The 14,912-nt window shown below is 38.6% G+C and overlaps 1 protein-coding gene across 4 annotated transcripts in view; it reads left to right on the plus strand.

The window, feature by feature from the left end:
- Window positions 1–7,696, plus strand: part of IMMP2L (inner mitochondrial membrane peptidase subunit 2) — a 964,367-nt gene extending 956,671 nt beyond the window's left edge. For all 4 annotated transcript variants that reach the window (XM_069588004.1, XM_069588007.1, XM_069588005.1 and 1 more), the window contains one exon: window positions 7,049–7,696. In XM_069588004.1, the coding sequence (XP_069444105.1) occupies window positions 7,049–7,186 (138 nt within the window). In that variant the 3' untranslated portion in view covers window positions 7,187–7,696. The remainder of the gene's footprint in view (window positions 1–7,048) is intronic.
- The last annotated feature ends 7,216 nt before the right edge of the window (window positions 7,697–14,912 follow it).

Consider the following 14,912-nt stretch of genomic DNA (forward strand, 5'->3'; position numbering starts at 1 on the left):
TTAATTTGGTTAGAATGGTTACTTAGGATGTTCCAAAAACACTTAAAAGTCTTTAGTGTTGGTTAGGTTTACCTTTTCTTGGTGTGAAGCCAAGTGGAAAACCCAGATCTAGAAAACCCAGATTTCTCATGGGGTTAATCAGGATTGCCTGGGTGTGGGGTAGAGCTTTTATAAAAAGCACAGGCTCCATTTCTATGAAATGATAGGAATTGGTTTCCAGGATGTGCTGTTAAGAATAAAAGTACCATCAAAAGGGAATATGCCTAACAGTAGCTACCTTCAGTATGAGAAACAGGGAAATAATATATATGTGTGTGTGTATAAAATATGTACACATTATATAGACATAATATGTACTCATAAAAATATACATAGATACAGATAGATAAAAACTGATAAACATATGTATTTGGTTTTCTCTACTGGAAAAGAAGGATAAGCCAGAAATTAATGAATATAGTTATCCTACTAGAGAGGTAAGGTAGCAGATACTGGAATTTCTCTGTGTGCATTTTTGTTAGTTTATTAGTTTCCTATTGCTGCTGTAATAAATCACATGTTTAGTGGCTTAAGACAACACGAGTGTATAATTTTACAGTTCTGGAGGTCAGAAGTCCGAAATGGGTCTCACTGGGCTAAAATTCAGGTGTCAGCAGGGCTGGCTTCATTCTGGAAGCTCTAGGGGATAATTTGTTTCCTTGCCAGCTTGCAGAGTCCACCTGCATTCCTTGGCTCATGGCCCTGTTTGACATCTGCATCCTCAAACCTCTCTCTGAATCTGACCCTTCTACCTAGCTGGTCTATACTTAAGACCTTTGTGATTACACATGTCCATGGGCTCATATAGGATAGTCTTATCCTCAGATCAACTGATTAGTAACCTTAATTTCCATTTTGTCCTGAGATATTCCATATTCACCATGTCTGGGGGACTGGTGTGTATATGTCTTTGGAGGTGTGTGTGGGGGCATTATTCTGCATGCCATACCTTATGAATCATTTAAATGTTTATTCACAAATAAAGGTGACTCAAAAAGGATAACAAAAGTGAACTCTAAAATTGAATACAAAAAGAAACAAATGGGCTTAACCATATATCAAAAGGAAACATAACTGTATTGGGGAGGAAACAGACTAGATTCAAGCAAGATTTTTTGAACACAGGACTTTCCCAGTATACTGGAATTATTTTAAAGACCAAAATAATTGCAAAGAAATCTCAATTTTTACTGAATAAATTTGTTGTTGGTATTATTTATAGTGAACTCAAAACTACCTTTTTGTACATATTGTAGGGTAGTGTAAATGTTGTTATGGGGAGACAGAGCATTCACTGTGGAATAAGGGAGACAGAAATTTGGAATGCAGGAAGGCGAGAAAGATGCGTGTGGCATGGGGCTTTCTACGTCCATCCCCTGAAACGGCATAGATTGACACCACCAGGAGCAGGCAGCACATTTGCTACCTAATCTTGGTTTTTCAACAGCATTCCTTGGTAAAAGAAATCAAAGCCTCCTTAAAGAGATGTCTAATTTCAGATGGAACAGGTTTAAAGTACAAGGGGGTCTTCCCTGATGTCCAGTGGTTAAGAATCTGCCTTGCAATGCAGGAGACATGGGTTAAATCCCTGGTCAGGCAACTGAGATCCCACATGTCCTGGAGCAACTAAGCTCACCTGCTGCAATTACTGAAGCCCACATACCGCAGCCAAGATCCAGCACAGCCAAATAAATAATATGTAAACAATAAAATAAAGTACAATCAAAAAAGGAAGAGAGTTCCAGAAAAACATCTATTTCTGCTTTATTGACTGACTATGCTAAAGTCTTTGACTGTGTGGATCACAATAAACTGTGGAAAATTCTGAGAGAGATGGGAATACCAGACCACCTGACCTGCCTCTTGAGAAACCTATATGCAGGTCAGGAAGCAACAGTTAGAACTGGACATGGAACAACAGACTGGTTCCAGATAGGGAAAGGAGTACATCAAGGCTGTATATTGTCACCTGCTTATTTAACTTATATACAGAGTACATCATGAGAAATGTTGGGCTGGATGAAGCATAAGCTGGAGTCAAGATTGCTGGGAGAAATATCAATAACCTCAGATATGCAGATGACACCACCCTTTGGGCAGAAAGTGAAGAACTAAAGAGCCTCTTGATGAAAGTGAAAGAGGAGAGTGAAAAAGTTGGCTTAAAGCTCAAGATTCAGAAAACGAAGATCATGGCATCCGGTCCCATCACTTCATGGCAAATAGATGGGGAAACAGTGGCTGACTTTATTTGGGGGGGGCTCCAAGATTGCTGAAGATGGTGATTGCACCCATGAAGTTAACAGATGCTTAGTCCTTGGAAGGAAAGTTATGACCAACCTAGATAGCATATTAAAAAGCAGAGACATTACTTTGTCAACAAAGGTCTGTCTAGTAAAGGCTATGGTTTTTCCATTAGTCATGTATGGATGTGAGAGTTGGACTATAAAGAAAGCTAAGCACAGAAGAATTGATGCTTTTGAACTGTGGTGTTGGATAAGACTCTTGAGAGGTTGCAAGGAAATCCAACCAGTCCATCCTAAAGGAAATCAGTCTTGGGTGTTCATTGGAAGGACTGATGTTGAAGCTGAAACTCCAATATTTTGGCCACCTGATGTGAAGAGCTGACTTATTTGAAAAGACCCTGATGTTGGGAAAGATTGAAGGCAGGAGAAGGGGATGGCAGAAGATGAGATGGTTAGATGGCATCACCAATTCAATGGACATGAGTTTGGGTAAATTCCAGGAGCTGGTGATGGACAGGGAGGCCTGGTGTGCTGCAGTTCATGGGGTCTCAAAGAGTCAGACATGACTGAGCAACTGAACTAAAAGCCAACAATACCTAGTGGGATCAAAAAGTTACGATGTGCTCAAAGATTCATGGAGACATGTCCAAAAATTAACTTTCACTGGCCCAATGTAGAATATTTGAGTATCAAACAAACCAAAAGATAGTAAGATTTTAAATTTTAAAAGAGATCTTTTATATTAAAATATAGGCATTTGAGGTTGGTAGGGACAGAACTTTTTAAGAGAAAATGGAAACTAATAAATATAAATGAAATAATACATTTGGAAAGCTGCTTTTCTGTAATGAATGCAATAATTGTTTCAGGCAGGATAATGGATGTTAAATTTTAGATGGTTTCTAAGTCATCTTCCTTCAGAGAGCAGTGAGATTATATTATTAATTACAAAGGGAAAATTATTAATTTATAAAAGAGAAACCTGATCAATATAACCTTAAATGATCAAATAATAGTGAGGTAAACTGATATTTTGTACCTCCTGATATGATAAAATGGGAAGGATTATTGTTATCTAGTCGCTGAGATGTGTCCAACTCTTTGTGACCCCATGGACTACAGCCCACCAGGCTCTTCTGTCCATGGAATTGCCCAGGCAAGAATAGTAGAATGGGTTGCCATTTCCTTCTCCAGGGGATCTTCCTGACTCAGGGTTAGAACCTGCATTTCTTGCATTGGCAGATAGATTCTTGACTGTTGAGAGACCTGGGAAGCTCCAAAGACAGTAAGATTTTGAATTTAAAAAGGAATCTCTCATGTTAAAATATAAGCATTAGAGGTTGGCAGGAACAGCACTTTTTAAAGGAAGAATGGAAACTAGTAAAAGTGAAAGAAATAAAAAAATTGGAAAACTACTCTTTTATAATCCCGCATGTAATAATTGTTTCAGACAGCCTAATCAGTGGCTGTTAAAATTATTTTAGATGCTTTAGAAACCATCTTCCTTCAGAGAGCAGTGAGATATGTTATTAACATATGGGGTATTTACATGTTTCAAAATATCATCTCCTCAATTACTTTTTAGTTACAAAAGGAAAATGATTTATTTACAATAGAGAAACCTGATCAACATCACCTTAATCAAATGATCAAACTTCACATGACAACAATGGGATGAACTAATATTTTGTGCCTCCTGAGGTGTTAAAATGGGATGGGTACAATACCAGTTATATGATATTCTTGCCAAGAACACTTCATTTGACTCTAATCAGGAGGGGAAAAATTGGGCAATTACAGATGTAGGACCTCAAGATTAACCCAAATGTAAATTGCAGCAACACAGGGACAATCCCGATGCAATTTGTGACCTTCAATTAAGAATTCTAAAAATAGAAGCACTTTAAAAGACATTATTTGGACAGTTAAAAATTGTATATGGACTGTATATTAAGTAATTTTATATTAATATTAAGTTCCTTGCATAAAAGTGTTCCTGTAGTAAAGAGTCTTCTTAGGATATATATGTTGAAGTATTTGGGGATAAATTCAGCATGGTGACAACTTCAAGTGATTCAGGGAAAGGTATATGTGTACAAATACATATACAGACATAATGAGAGGGGAATGAAGGCAGCAAAATGTAAATAACTGGTAAATTTTGGTGACTAGAACTGTTTTTTACACAAAATGTTTTAATTTTCTGTAGGTTTGATTTTTAAAGTAGCAACTTGAAGAAAAATTCTTTTATTGGGCCCATGGGCTTCTTGTTTCCCTTTGGGCTGATTTAGTTTATATTTCAAGTTGTTGTGAATGTTTTCTTTCTTTTTTTAATGTTTGTGGTGATCTCTTTGGAAGTGTCTCCCTTGACTTTCACATCTGAATCTCTGGGCAATGTGATTCTTCAAATGCATATAAACAGAACTTTAATGAAAGGAATGTTGTATGTCAATCTCTGTGGAGTTCCAATTTATAGGAAAAACATTTGAAAATAAAATGGACACAGTTACCTGGTTTAGTGATGATACTCAATATGAGTGTGTTTTATAATTTTCTACATCCCTTAAAATATTACTTGATAGCTGATTCCCACTAACTGTTTTACACATGGTAGTGTGTATATGTCAAGCCTAATCTCCTAATTCCATCCACCCTCACCTTCCCTCCCTGTGTCCAAATATCCATTCTCTACATTTGCATCTCATCCCTGCCCTGAAAATAGGTTCATCTGTACCATTTTCTAGGTTCCACATACATGCATTAATATATGATAATTGTTTTTCTCTTTTGGACTTTACTCTGTATGAAAGACTCTAGGTTCAGCCACACCTCTTCAAAAAATGACCCAGTTTTGTTCCTTTCTGTGGCTGAGTAATATTCCACTGTAGATGGGGAATGTGGGAGGGGCCCAAGAGGGAGGAGATATAAATATACATATAGCCGATTCACTTCCTTGCACAGCAGAAACGAACACAAAATTGTAAAGCAATTATACTGCAATACTTGATGACTTCCCTGGTGGCTCAGGTGGTAAAGAATCTGCCTGCAATGCAGGAGACCTGGCTTTGATCCCTGGGTCAGGAAAATCCCATGGAGAAGGGCATGGCAACCCACTCCAGTATTCTTGCCTAGGAAATCCCATGGACAGAGTGGCTTGCTGGGCTACAGTCCATGGGATTGCAAAGAGTTGGATGTGACTGAGCAACTAACACTTTGATTTTGATTTTTGATAGCACCAACAAAGAATACAGATTTCCATGCCCTCCCTCAGACCTGTGAAGGGTAATCTCTGAGCATAGGGCCTAGATCTGCATTTTCATCAGATTTGCCACAGTCTTTTGAGCACTGAAGTTCATGTCCCTGATACATCTTTAAGGGCCTCCTCCCACTCAGGACTCAGTCTTACAACCTCTAGGGAAAGCTCCCTTCCCTTGCCTCCTCTTCCACCCTGGTACATCCTGGATCATCCTGCAGTGATCTTCATAGATTTTCCTCCACTTATGATGGGGTTATGCCCTGAGAAAGGACCTCCCTGGTGGCTCAGATGGTAAAGTGTCTTTCTACAATGTGGGAGACCCAAGTTCGATCCCTGGGTCGGGAAGATCCCCTGGAGAAGAAAATGGCAATCCACTCCAGTACTATTGTCTGGAAAATCCCATGGACAGAGGAGCCTGGTAGGCTACAGTCCTTGGGGTTGCAGAGAGTCGGACATGACTGAGCAACATCATTTTCACTTTCACTATGCCCTGAGAAGCCATTGAAGGTTAAAAACATTTTAGGTAAAAAATACTGCACTTAATTCATCTAACCTATATTAAACATGCTCAGAACATTAAAGATTAGCCTACAGTTGGAAAAATTAACTAACAAAAAGCCTATTTTGTAATAAAGTACTGAATATCTCATGGAAGGTATTGAATACTGTACCGAAAGTGAAAAACAGAATGATTGTAAGTGTATCGGTTGTTTATCCTTGTGATTGTTTGGCCCAAAGCCACTGCCCAGCATTAGAAGAGAGTATCAGTATCATATTGTATATTGCTAGCCTGAGAAAAATCAAAATTGGAAATATTGTTTCTACTGAACACATCTCACTTTCACACCATCATAAAGTCAAAAAAATCCTGAGTCAAACTATCATCAGTTGAGGACCATATACTGGATTTTTTCCCCTTGTTTTCCACCTCTCTCTGTAAGCACTAAATTCACATTGTTCTGTATACTGTCTGTGGAAGTACCTTACACAGTCTCACACCTAACTCCTGCTACTCATCCAGTAGGTGGGACAGTATTTCATTTTTTTTTTAAACAAAATATAGACTTTTTTAAGGGTATCTTTGTTTCCCCTCCCCACCCCACCCCCCAAAAAAAGTCTTTCTGAGATACTGGGAGTTCTGGCAGAAACTCTGAGAATGTAAACCAGATTCATACTCGCTGGGGTTTTCAGCTTCTAAAACAGGACTATTAAGCCCTAAAGCCAGTTTCTGTGGCTTGGTAGCTATGTGACTTAAAAAAATGGCAGGCTACTCCAGTATTCTCTTATGCAAAAAAGGGGATAATATCAGTACCTACCTCAAGTGCTTGTATTAAAGGTATTTACATATACAAAGAACCTAGAAAAATCCCAATAAGTGTTTGTTTATTCTCTTAATCATCATCTTCCCATGGAATATCAGACCTGGATCAAATTCTGCTTTCAAGATGTTAATGATCCTATATTAAAAAAAATATCTCTCTTCCTTTCTTTGTGTCTCTTGTGGGTTCAGGTTTCCCTAGGACTCCTGCATGCCCATGCTACACATATCCTGTGGCCTCCAGAACGCTGGCAGAAATTAGAGTCTGTTCTTCCTCCAGAGCGCTTGCTGGTTCAGAGTGAAGAGGACTGCCTGCAAGGATCCCCCTAAGCTGCTGCCCTGGAGAAACACCACTACCACCAATCACAGGAAGTGGGATGGAGAAGAACAACAGCGAAAAGGGCAAAGCTTCTTGCAAGAAATATTTCTATCACATTAAGTTGATCTGTATTATTAGAGTTTTAAAATATTAAACAGTATTAAATAGCACCTGATTTTATGTTAAATTGTAATACCGTGTTTAATGTCCCCAAAATGCAGACTTTGGGAACTATGAAAATTTTATTCCCAAATGACTCAAAGGGGATACATTTTGGATTTTTATGCATACATGTTCCATTCATTGTTAGATTTTGATTTTGGAGCTTTCTGCTGGAAGAATATGAAAAGTAATATTTGATGAAAGTAGCTTCATTTACTCTTAAGATGGAACATGAAGAAACATTATATACATAGTGATAGGAATTACATTATAATTGACAGTATCTACAATGCAGTGACTGCCATTTAGGAAGAACAGGAAACTATGATGCAAAAATAAAACATTGATTTGTTCAGGTACTGTTTTGGGTGTTTATCATTAAACCGGTAATAGTCCATTAACAATGAATATATTCTTTCTTTTGGAAGAAAAGAATTAAAATATTGGGGAACCAGGTCTCTCAGAATTTTTACACAACCAAATCTTTCTTACTGGCCCTCTTTAATTCCAGAATTTCTTAGTGATCTCCTGCCTATTCACACTGATGAGTAAACTTATTTTTCAATATTTGGCCACTATTTGATAAAATGTTCTGGGTGAAATGGAAAAAATCACTTCAACCAAGTCTGATTTTTTTTTCCCTCCTAGTGATTTTTCAGTGCTCCTAATAGTTCTGAAATCACCTACTAAACAGGGGGGACAATACTGACAGATTTTATAATTGTATAGCTAAGAAGGTAGATTCTCTGTATGCAAGCCTGCTTTTATGAAACTTTTTTTTTCCTCCCATTGGTTGGAGGTTTGTGCTTATGGAAACTACATCTCTAGATCAATCTCCTCTGTATGCCTGGTTTCATTTTCTTTTGTTTCATCAGCAGATGATAAGATACCAAACAAGAATTAACCATCTTGCAAATGTGGATACAAACTCATTATTAGCAAGCAGAAACAGAGCAACCACAAAAAACATGCATATTGAGAGCATATGTTACTAATAATAATTCATTAGAATCATAATAGCTAGTTCAACACACATCAGTGAATACTTATACACTAAGATTGGTCAAAATTATCATTTTAAAAAAACCTGCTTAATATCTCTTGATGAATCTATATTATCCTTATGAGTTCTTTTTTTCTACTTCCCTCTCTTCCCCAACTTAAGCTTCACACTCTGGCCTTTAACTGCAAATTACCAAATTCTCATTGCTATTTCAAGGCTTGTAACTTTTTTCCCTTGGTAAAGTGCATCCCCTAGGATTATATGTAAAATATTGAGTGCATAAAAGTACTAACTCTTTACTTGTTAGAGCATAGGAAAGTCCAGGGACTATGGAAGATAGGACTGGGGGAGATAATGAAGTGAGACAGAGAAAAATAAAGGGGTACCTGGATTAACTGCTATGGTTCCCCTGGTGGCTCAGATGGTAAAGTGTCTGCCTGCAATGTGGGAGACCTAGGTTCGATCCCTGGTTGGGAAGATCCTCTGGAGAAGGAAATGGCAAACCACTCTGGTACTCTTGCTGGAAGATTCCATGGATGGAGGAGCCTGGTAGGCTACAGTCCATGGGGGCGCAGAGAGTCGTACACAACTGAGCGACCACTTTTGCTTTTCACTTTATCCTGCTATGGAAGAATTTGGTATTTTAACAGTTCAGTAAACTGTCTGTCAGCCTTATTACCTCATTGACTGACTGTATCTTCCTATTCCAACTATTAATTCAATATTGTAAGTATTAAGACAGGAGACAAATGTTCCTCCTATTTACTTTTGTATTCTCAAACCAACCGAGTTAATATGTGATGCTTGTTGAACAACTCAGCTCATAAGCTACCTCCTCAAAGATGCAACTCCTGGCAGAGATTATAACTGTGTTACCTAGTATGTACTTTCATGAGTCCATCAATCACTCTAAATATTAAGAAAGAGTTATTAACTGTCCACCACTCCCAGGGCACAGCAAGAAGTCATAGACCCAGGAGCCCAGTCTTTCTGTGAAAGAGGCCTAGTAGCTTATATTCATAGCTATGATCCAAGGGGCAGGCTTCTAATTAAACACAAGTCTAAGAGGTGACTGTAATCCTTTACAGAGGCCTCAGAGGGCAGGCACTATCTTTGCACTCTCTGTCTGTTACATTCCAGAGCACTAGTATCTCCCAGAGAAGAACCTTACGCATGTCTGGTGCCCTTGATTTTTGTGACTGCCACTCATGGGACACCCTTTGATCACCTGACTCTGATGGCCAGCAGTGCTAGCATTCATGTGTCCCACAGAACTAACAATTGGAGAGTCACTTCTTGGCTGATTGTCACCCCCGGGCAAGGCACAGATAGGTGCCTAAAACAGATGCCCACGCTTTCAGGAAAGTGGCCTGTTTGCTTGACCTGGAACTTTGGTCTGAGGGGCAGGGGTTTGGTTTGGCACACATCTAGGGGCCTTCTGAGGTAAGGACACCAGGATGGAGGTGGGTGGATATCTTATCTGTGCTCTCCCTCTGCCTCATTCCAGGTTGCCAACATCTTCCAGAAGAAAGCTTGTATGACACTCTGATTTTTGGGACTACCACACAAGAGACCCCTCTAGATTGCATGACTCTGAAGAACAGTAAGATTTACACTTGTGATCTCATAGGACTATATGCATTTACATACTTTAAAAGTTGCTGCATGAAGGCCTAGCTTCCAAACCACTTGAATCTAGGTGCTGACTGAGATCCTCCCCTCCACTGACAGGTCTTGGCACATCCTCAGCTAGCAAGAGCCACTAAATATAAGACAGACTTCAGGGACAATCACAAAGGATTGAGAAACAACCAAGCACTAAGGCAGAGCAGAACAATAAGGTTTATCTCCTTTACATGGCTACTCCTTTAAGACTGGCAGAGATGGTTGTTTTATTTAGTGCATAGAAACCAATATGGAGAGTCAAGGAAAATGAAGAAATAGGAATATATTCCAAATGAAAGAACAAAATAAAACCTGAGAAAAAGTCGATAATGAAACAGATAAATAATTTACCTTAAAAAGTTTTCAAAATAGTGGTAATAAGGATGGTCACCAAACATGGGAGAATAAATGACCACAGAACTTCAACAAAGAGGCAGAACATATAAGAAAGTAATGCAAAGAGAAGTCACAGAGCTAAATACAATAACTGAACTGAAAACTATACTAGAGGGATTCAATAGCAGACCAGACAGATGAAACAGAAGAAAGAATCAATGGAATTGAAAACAGAGCAGTGGAACTCACACAATCAGAGCAGCGAAAAGAATAAAGAATGAAAAAGTGTGAAGATAGTTGAAAGGGATTATGGAACAACATCAAGCAGACCAGTGTTTACATTATAGGGATTCTATAGATGACTTACTTGGACAATGGCTGAAAATTTTCCAAACCTGAGGAAGGAAACAGACACCCAGATGCAGGAAACCTAGAAGTTCCAAAAAAGATGAACCTCAAGAGACCAAAACATGGTATAATTAAACTGTCAAAAGTAAAGACAAGAAGAAAATCAAAGCAGCAAGAGATAAACAACATGGTATACAAGGAAAATCCTGTAAGATTGTTAGCAGGTTTTTCAACAGAAACTTTGTAGGCTAGAAGGATGTGACGCAGTATACTTGAAATCCTGAAAGAAAACAAACAAAAACTTCCAACCAATAACATTCTACCTGGCAAAGTTGTTGAAGGAGTGGGAAAGAGTTTTCCAGAAGCAAAAAGTAAAGGAGTTCATCAGCCCTAAACCAACTTTACAAGAAAAGTTAAAGAGAATTCTTTAATCTAAAATGAAATGGTACTAATTAGTAACAGGAAAATATGAAAGTATAAATCTCATGAGTGAAGTTAAATATATAGTAAAATTCAGAATAATCTAATGTACAGGTGGTAGATAAATCATTTAGAAAGCTAGTATGAAGGTTAAAAGACAATGCTAAGAAAAATAACTATTAGCTACAATAATTAAGGATACTCAAGATTAAAAAAGAATTGATGCTTGTGAATTGTGGTGCTAGAGAAGACTCTTGAGAGTCCCATGGATTACCAGGAGATCAAACCAGGCAATCCTAAAGGAAATCAACCCTGAATGTCCATTGGAAGGACTGATACTGAAGATGAAGCTCCAATACTTTGGCCACCTGATAATACAAAAAGCCAACTCATTGGAAAAGACCCTGATGCTGGGAAAGATTGAAGGCAAGAGGAGAAGAGGGCAGCAGAGGATGAGATGGTTAGATGGCATCACTCAACGGACATGAATTTGAGCAAACTCCAGAAGATAATGAAGGACAAGGAAGCCTGGCAGGCTGCAGCCCATGGGGTCACAAAGAGTCAGACATGATTTAGCAACTGAACAACAACAATGAGATTGTTTATATTATCTAAATAAAATGTCTATACATCCAAAGCAATCTATAGATTTACTGCAACCCCTATGAAAGATGCATGAATGACATTTTTCACAGAACTAGAACAAATACTGCCAAGATGTGAAACCACAAAAAATCCTGAATTGCCAAAGCAATCATGAGAATAAAGAACAAAGCTGGAAGTTTCACACTTCCTGACTTCACATTCTACTCAAAGATATACATCAAAACAGTATGGTACCAGCACAAGAAGAGACTCAATAGAAATCCCAGAAATAAATCTATGCCCTTATGGTCAATTGATCTATGACAAAGGAGGCAAGAATATGCAATAGAGAAAAGACAATCTCTTCAATAAGCAGTACTGGGAAAACTGGACACTTACATGTAGATTGAAATTAGAATATTTCTCCTACCAAATTTCAATGGCGTTTCTCACAGAAATATACCAATCCTAAAATTTACATAGAACCACAAAAGACACTGAATATCCAAAAGCAATCTTGAGAAAGTACAAAACTTAAGCCACCATCTTCCTTGACTTCAAATACTGGGTTGACCAAAAAGATCATTTGGGTACTTCCAAACTATCTTACAGAAAAGCCCAAATAAACTTTTTGGCCAACCCAATACATTATAAGGAGAGAGAATACCACAAGGAGATAAGAAAGCATTCTCAAGTGATCAATGCAAAGAAATAGAGGAAAACAATAGAATGGAAAAGACTAGAGATCTTGTCAGGAAAACTAGAGACACCAAGGGAACATTTCATGCAAGCACGGGTACACTAAAGGACAGAAATGGCATGGACCTAACAGAAGCAGAAGATATTAAGAAGAGGTGGCAAGAATACACAGAAGAACTATACAGAAGAGATCTTAATGACCTAGATAACAATGATGATCACTCACCTAGAGCCAGACATCTTACAGTACAAAGTCAAGTGGGCCTTAGGAAGCATCACTATGAACAAAACTAGTGGGAGTGATAGAATTCCAGCTGAGTTATTTCAAATCCTAAAAGATGATTCTGTTAAAGTGCTGCACTCAATATGCCAACAAATTTGGAAAACTCAGCAGTGGCCACAGGACTGGAAAAGGTCAGTTTTCATTCTAATCCCAAAGAAGAGCAGTGCCAAAGAATTTTCAAACTACTGCACAATTGCACTCATCTCACATGCTAGCAAGGTAATGCTCAAAAATCTCCAAGCTAGGCTTCATGAGTATGTGAACTAAGAACTTCCAGATATTCAAGCTGGATTTAGAAAAGACAGAGGAACCAGAGATCAAATTGCCAACATCCATTGGATCATAGAAAAAACAAGGGAATTCCAGAAATAATCTACTTCTGCTTCACTGACTATGTTAAAAATCTTCACTGACTCTGTTAAAAATCTTTGACTATGTTAAAAATCTTTTGATTACAACAAGTTGTAAAGAGAGATGAATACCAGACCACCTTACCTGCCTCCCAAGAAACCTGTATGCAAGTGAAGAAGCAAGACATGTTAGAACCAGACATGAAACAATGGACTGGTTCAAAATTGTGAAAGGAGTACGTCGAAGCTGTATATTGTCACCTTGCTTATTTAACTTCTATAAGAGCACATCATGCGAAATGCTGGGCTGGATGATGCACAAGCTGGAATCAAGATTGCTGGGAGAAATATCAATAGCCTCAAATATGCAGATGTTGCTGCTGCAGCTAAGTTGCTTCATCATGTCCGACTCTGTGCCACCCCATAGATGGAAGCCCACCGGGCTCCCCTGTCCCTGGGATTCTCCAGGCAAGAACACTGGAGTGGGTCGCCATTTCCTTCTCCAATGCATGAAAGTGAAAAGTGAAAGTGAAGTCGCTCAGCCGTGTCCGACTCTTAGCGACCCCATGGACTACAGCCTTCCAGGCTCCTCCATCCATGGGATTTTCCAGGCAAGAGTACTGGAGTGGGGTGCCATTGCCTTCTCTGGATATGTAGATGACATCACTCCTAATGGAAGAAAGTGAAGAACTAAAGAACCTCTTGATGAAAGAGGAGAGTGACAAAGCTGGCTTAAAACTCAGCATTCAAAAACCTAAAATCATGGCATCTGGTCCCATCTTTTCATGGCAAATAGGTGGGGAAACAATGGAAACAGTGACATATTTTATTTCCATGGGCTCCAAAATCACCATGGATGGTGACTGCAGGCATAAAATTAAAAGATGCTTGCTCCTTGGAAAAAAAGCAATGACAAACCTAGATGATATACTAAAAAGCAGAGCTATTACAATGGTCTGTATAGTCAAAGCTATGATTTTCCCAGTAGTCATGTATGGATATGAGAGCTGGACCATAAAGAAGGCTGAGCACCAAAGAATTGATGCTTTCAAACTGAGGTGCTAGAGAAGACTTTTGAGAGTCCCTTGGACAGGAAGATCAAACCAGTCGATCCTAAAGAAAATCAACCTTGACTCTTCACTGGAAGGGCTACTCTGGCCACCTGATACAAAGAGCTGACTCATTGGAAAAGACCCTGATGCTGAAAAAGACTGAAGGCAGGAAGAGAAGGGGGCATCAGAGGATGAGATTTTTGGATGGCATCTTTAATTCAATGGATATGAGTTTGAGCAAACTCCAAGTGATAGTGAAGGACAGGGAATCCTGGCATCCTGCAGTCCATGGGGTCACAAAGAGCTGGACATACTGAGTAACTAAACAACAAATATACTACAAACTGTAGTAATCAGAGCAGAATGGTCCTGGCATAGAAACAGACACATACATCAAAGGAACAAAATGGCCAAGAAATAAATCCATGCTCATGTCGTCAATTAGTTTATGACCAAAGACCAAGGATATACAATAGGGAAAGGACAGTTTTTCAATAAATGTTAGGAAAAGTGGACAGCCACAGGAAAAAGAATGAATATGGACTACCATCTTCCACCATACACAAAAAATGTCTCAAAATTGATTAAAAATGTGGACACCTGAAATCATTAGCTCCCAGAAGAAAACATAGGTGGTAAGCTCCTTGACATTGGTCTTGGTGATGATTTTTTTGGGATTGACACCAAAAGCAAAAGCAAACAAAGCAAAATAAGCATGTAGGACTACATTAAACTAAAAGCTACTGCACAGCAAAGGAGACTTATCAACAAAATCAACCTACCAAATGGGATGAAACATTGGCAAATCATATATCTTGTTAGGGCTTAATGTCC

The sequence above is a fragment of the Ovis canadensis genome, chromosome 4 (assembly GCF_042477335.2).
Source record: "Ovis canadensis isolate MfBH-ARS-UI-01 breed Bighorn chromosome 4, ARS-UI_OviCan_v2, whole genome shotgun sequence".
Classification (NCBI taxonomy): Eukaryota; Metazoa; Chordata; class Mammalia; order Artiodactyla; family Bovidae; genus Ovis; species Ovis canadensis.